The 14,716-nt window shown below is 32.6% G+C and overlaps 1 protein-coding gene across 1 annotated transcript in view; it reads right to left on the reverse strand.

The window, feature by feature from the left end:
- Positions 1 to 1,696: 1,696 nt before the first annotated feature.
- Positions 1,697 to 14,716, reverse strand: part of LOC143044214 (voltage-dependent calcium channel gamma-5 subunit-like) — an 83,423-nt gene continuing 70,403 nt past the window's right edge. Inside the window, exons 2-4 of the mRNA XM_076216140.1 lie at positions 10,331 to 10,423; positions 8,964 to 9,104; positions 1,697 to 4,085 (exon numbers count right to left, since the gene is read on the reverse strand). Of these exons, the coding sequence (XP_076072255.1) occupies positions 3,496 to 4,085; positions 8,964 to 9,104; positions 10,331 to 10,423 (824 nt within the window). The 3' untranslated portion in view covers positions 1,697 to 3,495. The remainder of the gene's footprint in view (positions 4,086 to 8,963; positions 9,105 to 10,330; positions 10,424 to 14,716) is intronic.

Consider the following 14,716-nt stretch of genomic DNA (forward strand, 5'->3'; position numbering starts at 1 on the left):
AATTGAAACACGAAGTGGAAAAGAACTGAGGACCCCAAATTCCGACAGGTCTTGCCAAATGCAGCTAATGATATCTTTTTATAGGATAGGAAATCCTTATAAAAAAAGTTCAAAAAATTAAAAACCTATTGCTTTGTATGATTTTTATTTTGTGTTCATTTATATATTTGGAGTTAAGTGTGAAGTCCATTATCAACTAGTACACATTTTTGTTTAGGAGTCAGCATGTCTCTGGTGGTGTATTTTCTCGCTGTATTGAAGACCCATATCTGGCCTTCGGCTGTTTACTGTTTTTTGGTCGATTTGTCGTACTCTTTGACACATTCCACATTTCCCTTCACAATGTTATTGTTTTGTTTTGCCAATATATAGCTCTTTACTTGCAACAACATTTATTTCTGTTCAATAAACAACAATCCCCTTTTCCATAATTCAAATTGCATGGGAAGAGTTTTTGATGCGTTTTTTTTTAGTGTTGTTATGTTCAGTCAATACATGTATCTGTTATTTGTCAATATACATGTCCAAAAGATCTAAATTATCAGATTAGAAAACTTGATTGGGGTGGAATGCCCAGAGCCTACCTAAGGCTGAGTCTAAATAAAGGTGTAATTTATGAAAATCTTGTCTACTCACCAACATAGTTTTTGCGCCACATACTTTATGTGCTTTCCTTTTTTAGAAGCCTAAATGCAAGTGTTTTCGTTGTTTCTGTTTATTATACTTGTTTTTCGTTAATTGTTTTGTTATAAATCAATCGTTTTTTAATCTGAATTTCGTCGCATTGAACTATTTCACAATTTTTCATTTCGGAACATTTAATAGCGGACTATATGAGGATTTTACTCATTGTTGAAGGCCATGTGGTGATCCTGATTATTTTTAGTTTGGCATTGTACAAGGTCATGCGTTTATCGGCCAGTTTATGACGTTTTTATAACAAATCAGTTTGATGTGTATACTGCGTGATTCTTAAAATGAGATCTTTAGCTAAGGAATCATCCTTTCTAACCTTACCAAGTTAGATTATGTTACATGCAGATGGTTTATGGTATTTGAAGCTTTAAGTTAGTCTTGTGATTCAGATTTAAATTTGTATTTGTTTTAATAATTTTTACGCTATTCCAACTACAAAATTGTGCTGTTATATCCTTTTCAATGTCGAATGATTTATCCTAGAAGTAACTTCACTATGACAAGTCGAAGATGTAGAATACACACAACATTGCTGTTCATAAAAATCATCTGTTCGTATGGAACTACTAAATTCAAATGCTATTTTATAATGTGTCTTTATATATTGTAATATTACACCACTACTTCAGGTAAGGGCGAATGTTGGCACCTGTTAAAACGTTTATACCCGCTGCATTTATTTGCGCATGTCCTTAGTCAGGAACCTATTATTCAGTGGTTGTCGTTTGATGATCATGATGTGGTTCACAAGTGTTTTACGTTTTTCGTTTTTCATATTGATTAAAGCTTTGGGTTTCCTGTTTGAAATGTTTAACACTAGTCGTTTTTGTGGCCCTTTAACGCGTGCTGTTCGGTGTGAGCCAAGGCTCCGTGTTGAAGGTCGTAATTTGTTTACTTTTATGAAATTATCATTTGGATCGAGAGTTGTCTCATTAGCGCTCATACCTCATCTTTTTTGGAAGATTAAACTAGGCTATAGATTAAAACACAGGAGGACATTTTCAAAACTTTTTTTATATTAAGTAGCGTACTTACAAAAATGGTTAATTCATTTAAATATAAACAAGTATTCATCTATCATAATGATTGTACATACGAATAAATGAAAAATGACAAACTTGTAAAACATGTAAAGGTGAACGATGTATACTGATTGTGTTGCACAACTTGTTCTGTGTTCATTTTACTTGCTGCATCACAACGAAAAATCAACTACTAGTACTTCCACGAATTTCAACGAAAGTTACAGATCGTCAATTTATAATAAAATTTGGTACCGTTTGTAAACTAATCTTTAACCAGAAAGTATAATACAACCTTCGACACGGTATTATTTATTCCGCCTTGGTGTAACATCAGCATCTGTTTTCTTTCAATTATATCTTTTGGTACTGATGATAGAACAGATACTTAATTTCTTAATGAGGAATGTTATCTAATTTTATTACTTTCTCCCTTATGAAATAATAATTGTTCCCGCCATAATTAAGAAATTGTTGAGTTATTAATATGTACTATGCCATCGGTATAATTATGCAATTTTGAACAAATAAGATAGTTAGTATTATATGCTAGAGTTATCTCTCTTTCTTCCTGGTTGTATCCAGCTGGTGTCCTACACGTTACGTCATGTAATATTGTACAGTAGCTTCATTTATCAAATTCTGCGTTATAACTCCATCTATTTAATATAATAGTAGAATTTCTATTTCCTAATTTCATAAATTAAGATGAGGAGTATACGGCAATGAGACAGCAACCAGCATCACAAATAGCCTAAAGACATCAGAGGTCAACATGCAGTCTTTAACATAAGATATATTTTTATTACAGATATCAAGTTTTGAATCGCCAGTATTCAATAAGTTATGAATGAATTAATTATATCTTTTATTTAGGACTAGTATCTATTAAATATACCAAGTTCTAAATCGCCCGTGTTTAAAAAAATTTGTGAATAAATTATGCTGTGAAGGAATAGTTATCGTGCATAGATTTGATTTATAAGACATTTCCACGAGAAACCATCAATCATTGATAGATTTAAGCCGACAAATTCTGAAGTTTTAAAAGGTTTCTGATATTTCAGATTAAGACAGATAATATTTGTTCTCTTGCAAAATGCATATTTTTGGAACAGATTTGAAATACAAAAGATGTTTTATGATTTAAATCATCAATTTGATCCATCATACAATAAAACTAACCACTAAGATTCATAACAAGCCATAATATACTAAATTATTCTCGTCTTACGAGATTTTGATTGAAAACGGTTACCGGACTTCTATTGATCTGAGAAGTCAAATTCACAATTATTTAATTATTTTTCTTTAAATATATAACTTAAGGGTATTTTTTAACAAACCATTAACAATCAGTTGTCAATATATATTATATAATTATACGATAGGATTATATAGTGTGTACGAATTATTACATATATATTCTCCGCAACAACGTTTAGAGGGATTGGGATGTGTTTCAATGCAAAATCACTGGAACCAAAGCTGAACACATAAACAACAAAAATAATGATATTTAAATTTGATATAAATTTGTCACCATTGTATATGTTTGATATGATTTCATTATATAAACACAAAACTACCTCTTTTCTAAACATTCTATCTTCGTAATTCATTCATTGCATAAATATCATAATTCCCGAATTCTCGTCAAGTCTCGGAGAACACAATCCTTATCACTGTTGATATTATATATAAATTTAATCCACCATGAATAACTCTCTGTCGATTCCATCGTTCATAAAATTAATAAAACTAATAAATCATTACATTATACTGGTGTGGTACGTCTTAATATTTGATCAGGAGGAGGTGGAGGCATAGGTAAATGGTCATGGTGGTCACGTGGTAAATGGTCATGGTGGTCACGTGGTAAATGGTCGTGGTGGTCACGTGGTAAATGTGTGTCTACAGTTGTCGAAATAGTGTTTCGTGAACATTCTCTAGGAAATGTATAATTTGATAGCTCGTGTGACGTTGTATCTGATATAGGCGTGTACGTATAATAACTTTCGGATCTACTCATTGACGCATCTCGCGAACGCTCGCGAGAATGTGATCTATCGCGATTTTGATTAGGTGCGCGTCTATGACGCCATCTATTTCCTTTATCATTGCATTCTACTTTCAACATCTGTTGCATTTTCTTTCGTTGTGAGTGTTTATATCTAGTTATATATAAATATACTGAAAATACACCTGCTAGTTCAGTCAAACCAAAAGAACATACAGCCATCATAAATGATGATCCGTATTTATAGATAAACTTTTTATCTTCCATTGGGTTTTGAGGCCCTTTATTTCCTACTTCTTCTGTTATACTGCCTATATATAGAATAATTCCTACTAGTGTGCAGAGTCCTGAAAAATACAAAAGTTAAATTTAGTTTACACTTTTATCAAAATAACCCATACATAACTGCCTCAGTTGAAATTCTGCAAATATCCCATAGAGCAAATTACATGGATGATTAATATTGACCATTTTGGTATATGGCCGTGTTCACAGTGACACGAACATGAAGGTCATAATTTAATTTGTCACAGTGCTCACTCACATTGTGTCGTCTTTCCTTTACCAACTGTCTTTGCCCTAATAATCATTTAAAACCTAACAATATCCAAATATTCCAGTGAACCAATCGGTATAAAATACATAGGTACATTTTGTTTACCAGTTGGAATAAGGTATTTATATCGTCATAGTGAAACACAGGGGCTTGGTTACAACAGATTTTGTTAAACATCTTATTTTTTTTCAGTTCTTTTTATCAATTTTGACAATAGAGCACCCCGATTTGCAAGTGTATTACCATCGAACATAGTTAGTATACAACAACTGAGTCTTATATGCCTTGTGTGAAAGAATTACATTGTAGAGTCAAGTTCCAATAACTGTAGACTAGTGCATATTATGTGCCACTCTCAAATCAATACATATTCCATTTTCAAGTTTTAATTACTCTTCACTTTAAACTATGTACTACTCTCCACCTGATATCATGCGCCACCCTCCATTTAAAATCATGTACCACCCTTCACTCAATATCAAATGCCACACTTCAATCAATATATTATGTTACCCTCCACTCATTTCATGTGCTACCCTTCACTAATACCATGTGCCACCCTTCATACAATATCAAATGCCACACTTCAATCAATATATTATGTTACCCTCCACTCATTTCATGCGCTACCCTTCACTAATACCATGTGCCACCCTTCATACAATATCATATGCCACACTTCAATCAATATATTATGTAACCCTCTACTCATTTCATGCGCCACTCTATTTAATGTGCCACCTTACACCCATATACATGTACCACCCTCCACTCAATATATGTGCCATCCTCCTTCAATATCTTACTTTAAAAAAATAATAAAAACTTAAACGCGTAAAATGTACACCAAACCCAAACAAATATTTTTTTTAATTCGGTTAATTCTGCTGTTGTCACTTTGATGTTTATTCATATTTTCCAATCATTTCTACGTTTTACGCTTTGTTCTTCTGTTATTTGTTTAATTTGTTTTGTTTTCATTTCATCCAGCGACTCCTTGAGCAATTCTACTTAAACGCAATTACGTATCTTTATGTGATAGAATGATTGTTTTTGTTATTTATCATTTTATTGGTTTACTAGTTGCATTGTCAATGGATAAACAACATTTACAGGCATGTCAGATTTCATCATTCTAAGAAACAATTGACTTAAAATGAGATTTGCTAAATAATGCTTATCCCATTATATAAAGATCTGTGGGATTGGTAACTGTTTTTAAAACAGGAAAAAGTAGCAACATTTTTCATTGTTATATGAAACAGAACAAAAAAAAAACACTTCAGTATAGTCAAAACCCAACGGCAGACAAATAATGAAAACCTATTCCTTAACTAACGATAAATTTAACTCGTCTTATTTGGAATAATACTGATTAATTTATTTATCGTTACAAACATTAAATTACTTTTAAACCTCAATTTCTGTATTGGAATTTTGAACATCAAGAGTTATATGGTCGATATCTATTGTATCATGTTCATGTACACAATCGAACAATAAAATTCAAGCAGTACCCGGAGCATAAAATGTATGTTCGAAAGACCAAATTTTTATCCTGAGTACGAAAGTGGTACTTCAAATGTTTCTGACCGCACTGCTAGCTAGAAGTTAACATGAATATCCGCAGTCAGGAATCTAGTCATCTAAGTAACTTTCATAATTTGCCTTTTAGGAAGAGGGACGAAAGATACCAGAGGGACAGCCAAACTCATAGATCGAAAATAAACTGACAACGCCATGGCTTAAAATGAAAATGGCAAACAGACAAATATTAGTACACAAGACATAAAATAGAAAACTAAAGACTAAACAACACGAACCCCACCTAAAACTGGCTGTGATATCAGGTGCTCCAGAAGGATAAGCAAATACTGCTCCACATGTGGCAGCCGTCATGCTGCTCATGTTATTGCAAACTAGTTACAAACTAGGAAGTTAGTGTTAATTAAGAAATAATTGATGCCAGCTATACTTTATTGCAGTTTTAACATGGGTAGGCATTATATTCGTGATTATTTTTGCCAGAGCGATAGCGAGGGCTAAAATAACACGAATATAATGCCTACCCATGTTAAAACTAAAATAAAGTATAGCTGGCATCAATTATTTCGATTCTGATTAGGACAATTACGGTAATTTCTATGTTCGCTGTGTATAAGTGTACGATCTTCGTGTAGGCTCTTCCATCAACCTCGCTGTCGATTTTTATCCAACTAGTTCAAACCAGTTTAATTTCGCAAAGTTGTAGGTTTCTAAAATTCAAAATTGAAACAGAAATTAACAAATTAATTTATCAGCCTAACTAAAACAATATTTGAGTCACAATATAACAGAAAATTTATATTACAACAGTCTTTTCCTTTGAGGTCAATTTCTGACACGCACATTTTCAAGTCAGTTGTCAATGGCGGTGGACGCACAAGGAGAATCGGGTAGGTCTTTATTTTACTAAATTAATCGTAAATATTTCGCCGGTTAATAGTGTAGCATTGGTAAATATGTTTATATTTGATAGAGGATTCCTTGATAAAGTTGTGCTGACATTTGAGACTTGGAAGGAGGGGCCCTTTGACAGAGATCCATTTATACTTGCGGTGGCTACACCTTGTAAAGTTGATCAAAGGGCACGCCTTTGTGCATCTGACGATTTCAAATGCTGTATTACATGATGATTAAAATTAATACTGGGTGACAATCTTGTTGCATTTGTAAAATGGATTGGAAACCTTGGTGGTATATTGGTAATTACGCCTATTTTTTTTTTATAGGAGAATGGGGTTCGATTCCCTGCTAGGGTCAATCCATTTTATCAGAAATATATATGAAACAATTTTGTCATTTCAGTACAACAGTAATAATAACCTATACTTGATTTTATATTTTATCATCGGAACATATGTTTCAATGAAATTATTCTATACAATGACATGCCTTTTTAAAAGGAGAGATGAAACGTGTTTTTCAGAGGGAGGGGTTTTGAAGTTAGAACAGCCAACATGATGATGAACGATGCGGTATCTAGGTCAAATATGTCAATTACGAATTGTAACACATTGTTGTCATTGTAAAAGTATAAGTAACAAAATGTGTATCATTTTAGTGTTTGAAAGTGGTTTAATTTAAGGAAATACATTAAATGCATATCAATTTGACGAAATTCATTTTTCTGCCGTAGTCAATATACGCATGTGCAAACTAATTTTATTGGATAATAAAGTATGGTTTCTTTACAAAGCTTAAGAAACACGTCATATTAGAATGGCAAATCATCTTAAGAATTAATTTTCTTCGTTCACAATTTGTGAATTTTAAGTTTTTGAGAAGCAACCTTCACATAGCACCTACATACGGAGTAAATACATGTATATCCCATTTGATGATTACATGTACTTCATATAGGTTGTATTTTCCATCTGCATTTCTTTAATACAGAGTCGTTGCTTACAGGGAAGCTACAGAACTAATGATTTCTTATAGATTAATTTAAAATACTTTCAAAAATGTTAACTCAAGTCATCATGACCTGGGTGGCAGTATAAGAATATATAGGCCATAGGTGGATCACTTGGTTTAGAGTCATATCCTGTTACATGTCAGATCTTTACTTGTTTAAACAAATACGATGGATTCTTCGAGTGTAAAAAAATGTAGCTACCATGCGTGGATTCAAGCTATTTACAGCAAATTGTGTGTCACAATGCGGTTCTCATATTCGTTATACTTTGTAACGCCCCTAATATATATCAAACCCTGGACTCGCGCCTGATTACCTTTTTTTCCGGAATACATAAGTTCACTATCAGAATGTGGTTGGACTAACGCTATTCTTTCCTACTAGTAGTAATTTGTTTGGTTGTTATTTGTTTTTTCTTTGATCTTCCTATTTTCTATTCTTCAACGACACGCTTTATAATGGCTCAATGCATTCTCTGATATCCTGCCCTTCCAAAGATTTAAAGATTTGAATATGAAACAATAAGTACACCTTCCTGCTTATACATATAAAGTTTGAAAAAAATATTAAGAAAACATAGTGCAATCCATGTTTACTTTCACCCTGAGTAGACCGATACTTTTTACGTTTCTAACTGTAAAGCATTTTAGACACCATCTCTTCTCAGAAAAACGTTTCTGATGCTTTAAATTTCGTATAAATAAACTCATCATAGATACCAGGACTAAATGTTGTATATTACGCCAGACACGAGTTTCGTCTACAAAAGACTCATCAGTGACGCTCAATATAATTAAAAATGAATTGTCCCTGTTAGTCATCGTACCTAATTTTATTGTTAAATTTAATGTTGTAGGATGAACTATAGTAAAAGAAAGTAATGTTATTGTTGTTTATTTCTATGGCGAGTGGCATCACTTTGTGGGAGACGCTGACCAGGTTCAATCGCAGGTTTAATCCACCATTTTCTACATTCATTTGAAAATGTCTGTACCAAGTAAGGAATATGACAGTTGTTATCCATTCGTTTGATGTGTTTTATCATTTGATTTTGCCATTTGATTAGGGACTTTCCGTTTTGAATTTTCATCAGAGTTCAGTATTTTTGTGATTTTATTTTTACCCTGTCAACTAATCCGTCTGTTCCTATTGGAATTCATTAATGAGACTATTACCAAAACTTACTATTATAACCGTAATAAGTACACATACCTGCTAATACAAATAATATTCCACATACAAATGTTAGATGTTTTCTCCTTGTGTTGCACTGTCCAACGAAACATATGACGATTCCTATTGTTAATATTAATAAACTAGCTAAAGGAAACCATGTTGATCGTCGCATAGTTACTGAAAATATAAAACGCATGATCTCTAATTTATGGCTGTCTTTTTAAACAGAGTTTAGAAAGGCAAAATAGATTAAGGCAATCGAAATATTTAGGGTTGAATAAAGTAAGTTAAAAAATACAATATTTTGCACAAAGACACCCAATGGCCATCCAGAGTGACGAATTCGGCTTTTCAGACTATGGGTATTCTCATTATTCGTACACCAAAATAAAAATAATAAGGTATATCACTCTTATATTCAAAATAATAAGTAGAATTTTATATTACACGAGCTTCCGAGTGCAATATATGTTCTACGAGGGACAATATTCTCCAATATTCATGCAATAACCCTTTTATTGTATAGCAATATAATATTTGAAAGTAAAAAACTATTTAAACTAAGGTTTTGTCGATGATAACGTCGTGAATTTTGAAGATTATAAACTAAGGATTTTCTTATCCCAGGTATAGATTACCGTAGCTGTATTTGGCACACCTTTTTTGGAATTTTGGATCCTCACTGCTGTTCAACTTTGTACTTGTTTGGATTTATTTATATTTTGATATAAGCGTCACTGATGAGTTTTATGTTTTACCAATAGTGCACAAGTGCAAAACATAAAACACTCGTCTGGTGTACTAAATTATAATCCTAGTACTTTTGATGACTATTATTGCACTTGTGCAGTATTGGAATTTATTGCACGCTAACTGTTGGTTACGTTCTGTGGGAAATATTATATTGCTATGCAGTAATACTGATTATTCATAAGAAAATGAAAAGCGTAAATCCTTTACCTAACAATACTATAATATACTGTATAATCGCATCCATGGACGTGTTTTTTTTTCATATTTAAATATTCCACAGGTCGAGGAATAGCAGATTGTGAAGAGGAGCTGAACAATCGGTGAGACAAAAGTTCTCCAACTGAGTGCCTTGTTACACTTCGGAAACTAGTGCTGATAAAACAAGTTATCTTTAAATGACAAACACTTACTACGAATAAACAACAGATATAAAAATGTTAATGATATACAGACAGCCTTCACGACGAGTGGCAGCCCAGGCAGCCTAGGCTGGTAAAATTGCTCTCGGGCCTGTAAAAATCAGACCTACAGGCCAACAGAATCTAACTAAAAATTTTCAAAAATTGAGCTGCGGGCCTGTAGATTTAGCAGTTCAACGTGAAGACTGTACAGATGTATAAAAAAATAATAATTATGGTACGAATACTTACACAAAATTGCTTGTGTAGGTGCAAGTCCCTCCTTTTCGTCATCAACAGTAAAATATTTTATATATTCACACTTTAAACTATTTGGACCACTCCCTGAAAAGTAAAATGTATAATTAGTTCTGATTCTCAAGCAGAATTTGGACTTCTAAAGAGAATTTTTAACATAACTTTTGTGTCATTTGATCACTGTTTTACAAATTCATGAAAGATGAAAAATTGAAAAGCAAAAATGTTTTCCATAATTCAGTTGCATGTTACAGCCATACAGGCAACATACAGATGGTGTAAGGGAGGGTGTAACATTATCTTTTTTGGAAAGTTTGCTCGGCAAACTAATTGAAAAATTTCAGTTAAAACAAGAATGTGTCCATAGTACACGGATGCTAACAATATCATTTTGTATGTTCAGTGGACCGTGAAATTGGGGCCAACACACTAATTTGGCATTACAATTAGAAAGATCATATCATAGGAAACAGGTGTACTAAGTTTCAAGTCGATTGGACTTCAACTTCATCAGAAACTACCTTCATCAAAATATTGAAGCGGGACAGATGGACAGACGAACATACGCACAAACCAGAAAGCATAATGCCCATAAATGGGACATACAAAATTTCAGGATTGTGTCTCATAATTAGTAATATTTACAAAATTAAAATGGTTAAAATTCATCGCTTCGATTTGCGATACGTAGGTAAAACGTATACAATTTCGAAACGCAGTCACGTGTTTCTAACATCTTTTAAAAAAAAGTTTACATACCGTTTGGTAGATGGACTTCAGATTGTTCGAGTCAAAAGTTGAACGTACCCACGACATGTTTGTTTAGCTTTTCACTCGCTTAATTATAATGGGTCAAACTGTCAGTTAACACATATATTTCGCATCGTCACTTACAATGTCTGAATTTGAATTTCTGCATTGGTCATTGCATTTTCTAAGAAATATAGTCAATGAAAGTTGCGCTTGCTTTCCTGAACTCTCATGTATTCTGTTTATTGTTTTGTTTACCTGTTTTTGTTTAAATATTCATACGTTTTCATGTACTGTGATCTTATCCTCCTAAATATTGTAATGCTCTTTATCCAGTCACAATAATGTTGTTCTACGGTAACCGTTGTCCTTAATATCACAATAAATATGAACAAACAATATCTGTTTAAACTATTGGTCAACGTTAATGATCTCTGTGTATCACATTTGCATATTAGCTTAATTCTGACGTGATTTCACCAAGATGACCATTTAGTTAATGTCCAAACTAAGTGAAGGCAACCATTTTGATACATTAACTATCAACTTAGGTCGATATATCAATGTGTTTAAAAAAAACTATGCTGTCACTTGTTATATTAAGTCTAGACAGAGAGATGTTGCTCAAAAATGTTAAGATACATTTTATAGACACAATTTTATAATGGGAAACAATTAATTACAAGGCGAAACCCTGGGAAAACTCGGAACAACTTTCATACTCATATTTACATATGAAGTTTATTTTACATACACAATTGTCCTAATTAATGACCTATTACACTCAGTTTCGCTAACAAAGAGCATAAACAAGATAAGCACTTGTTACTTTGTTGTTTAAACCGACAAAGTGTATGTGTCGATTCAGAATTTTAAAAACAAAGAATCTAAATGTGTTGTAATAGGGGTGGATCCGGTCATTTTAAAAAGAGGGAAGGTCCCAACCCAGGATGAAAACGGGGGTGGTGGTTCCAACCACATGTACCAATTCAAAAGCATTGATCGTCCAAAAAAATGGTGGTTCCAATCCGCGGACCCTCTGTATCCGCCATTGTGTAATCTAATTGATAAATCAATTAAGAAACTCTTGCTAAAACTTAAGTCATACACACGTGAAGCTAACATATTTACCAATAAAAGTATAACACACTTATGGTTTGACACTAAAACTGTTGATTTGCTATATTTCGAAGTGCACACCCTCTTTTCGGCTATCGAACACATCTTATTACCAGTTATCCATACGACAGAAACAATAGGATATACAAAAGAAATATGATTGCCAATGAGACAACTCTCATCAAGAGACCAAATAACACAAAAATTAACAATTTTAGATCTCCATACGGCCTGCAACAATGAACAAAGGCCGGCCATACCACATAGTCAGCTATTAAAGGCTCCGAAATGACAAATGTAAAATAATTCAAACGAGATAACTACCGTCCATATGTATGTACACAAATAAATGAAAAACAAATATGTTACACATCTACAAACAACAACAACTGATTTACAGGTTCCTGACTTGGGACAGGCACATACATTCAGAATGTGGCTGGGTTAACCATATTAGGGGGAACCCAACCCTCACTAACCTGGGACAGTGGTATAACAGTACAACATAAGAGCGAACTATCGAACTATAAAAATCAGTTAAAAAAGGCTTAACTCATCAGATGGATACACATAGAAATACATCTAACAAAAACACAGAGTTGAGGTGGCCGGGTACTTGTATATCCCAACAACAAAAAGACATTCATTACTCAGTACTGATGTCTATTTCCAATAGTTATAAAAAACACTCTCTTTTACCGGTTATTGAACACACCTTATTATCGGTTATCACTACGATAGATACAATAAGAACTCTGTTCCGAATTGCCATTCATATGAAGTGATTTGTTCTGCCATAGTATACAGCAGATATTTATCGGTCGGTCGAATTGCCAAAAGTGAAATTTTCGTTCATGAAAAAAATCCTGACAACTGTTGTATTGACTCAATACATGAAAAAATATCTACTGTTTAAACTCAAGAAACAATTTCTGCTCAGTCTCACTAAATTAACATGAGTTATAATGAACTGATTTAAAATAAAATGATTTCCCTAAAATAACATCGTCTTGAAATGAGATATGCGATACGACACGATAGATCGACGGTATCGAATTACTGATTGTGACAGGCGAAAACATCGAGTAAGTGATTGTGGCAGACTCACGGGATTTGTGTTTATATTTAAATGGTCAAGTGTTTACTTTTTAAAGTAATACATGTATTTACTTCTTAGTTACAATACTTTTTTAATTAGATTCTACCTCCCAGTAAAATAACACATTCATGACATTTACCCATTTTCTTGTGGTACCGTTAAAAATTGTGTTTAGAAATAATTCATCAATCAAATTGAACCTCGGCACAGAATCCTAATCAGTGTTATTACTTTTAATTACGTTTTTCAGACTAGTTAATGTCAAACAAGGTTTCAATTAACATCTTACGGTACTGAGGACAGAGACACTTACAGCAGGGGAAAATTGCAAGAGCCGAATGAGCCTGTTAATAGTAAAACATCCTTAAATGGCATAACCTTGAAAGTATCATCTGGATCTTTATTGTTTGTATATTTTGACAAACATACATATACAGCATTATTTTGTACAGTTCATAAAGTGTCTGAACATATTTTTTTTTTATATAAGAAGTAATATAACAAATATCCGTACTGCGAGGAAAATTCAACACAGAAAGTCCCTAAACAAATGACATATTCAAATTGGTACAGGCCTTTTCTTATGTAAAAAATGGTTTTATAGCTAGCTTACCTTTCACTTGTATGAAAATATACTAAAATTGCCTAACATAAAAAATATCGTCTGGTATAATCGGATGTTTGAATATTTGACATACATACATATAAAGCAAATTTTCTACAGTTCATAAAATGTCTGAACATATTTGTATGTAATATGGAGTTTTAAATGTCAAACAAAAACTATATAAATGAGATTTTTTTCATGTGTTTGTGTTGGCTACTTAGCTTTATTCTATCAATTCCCATTCAATGAATGTCAAAGTTGTCACCATGACATGATCGTTTAATAGTACTATACGTTTCAAGTTATTCCTTGTAAATATCAAGAGTTATAATCTTAGGGAACAGCTGATGTACATTCCGTAATATATATACTGTCAAATGTCGATTTAATGATAATTGAAAGTAAACATGAACATATATTAAAATAATGTCAGTCGTTATATTTCGGACTTATCTTTGATTGTTACAAAGGCTATAGGTCAATGCAGGACGCAGAGTTATTTGATATAAGTGTACCTTAATTTAAACATTTTTATGATGACAAATAACACAACCTTTAAAATTATACAGTTTTGTTAAGGATGTACACCTCTGAGGAGCCAACTATTTCTAGAATTAAACTTTAAATGAAAAAAACATGACAAAAAGAAATTTGATAGGGATGAAAATGAAATTCATTGATACCTGCGATCAAACTGCATTTTATTTATAAAGTCTAACAAATGATTGTTTTCAATTTTTTTCTTCAAATTTTGCCGTTTGATTATGGGCTATCTTTTTTGAATTTTCCTCTGATTTCAGTATTT

This window comes from Mytilus galloprovincialis, chromosome 9 (assembly GCF_965363235.1).
Source record: "Mytilus galloprovincialis chromosome 9, xbMytGall1.hap1.1, whole genome shotgun sequence".
Classification (NCBI taxonomy): Eukaryota; Metazoa; Mollusca; class Bivalvia; order Mytilida; family Mytilidae; genus Mytilus; species Mytilus galloprovincialis.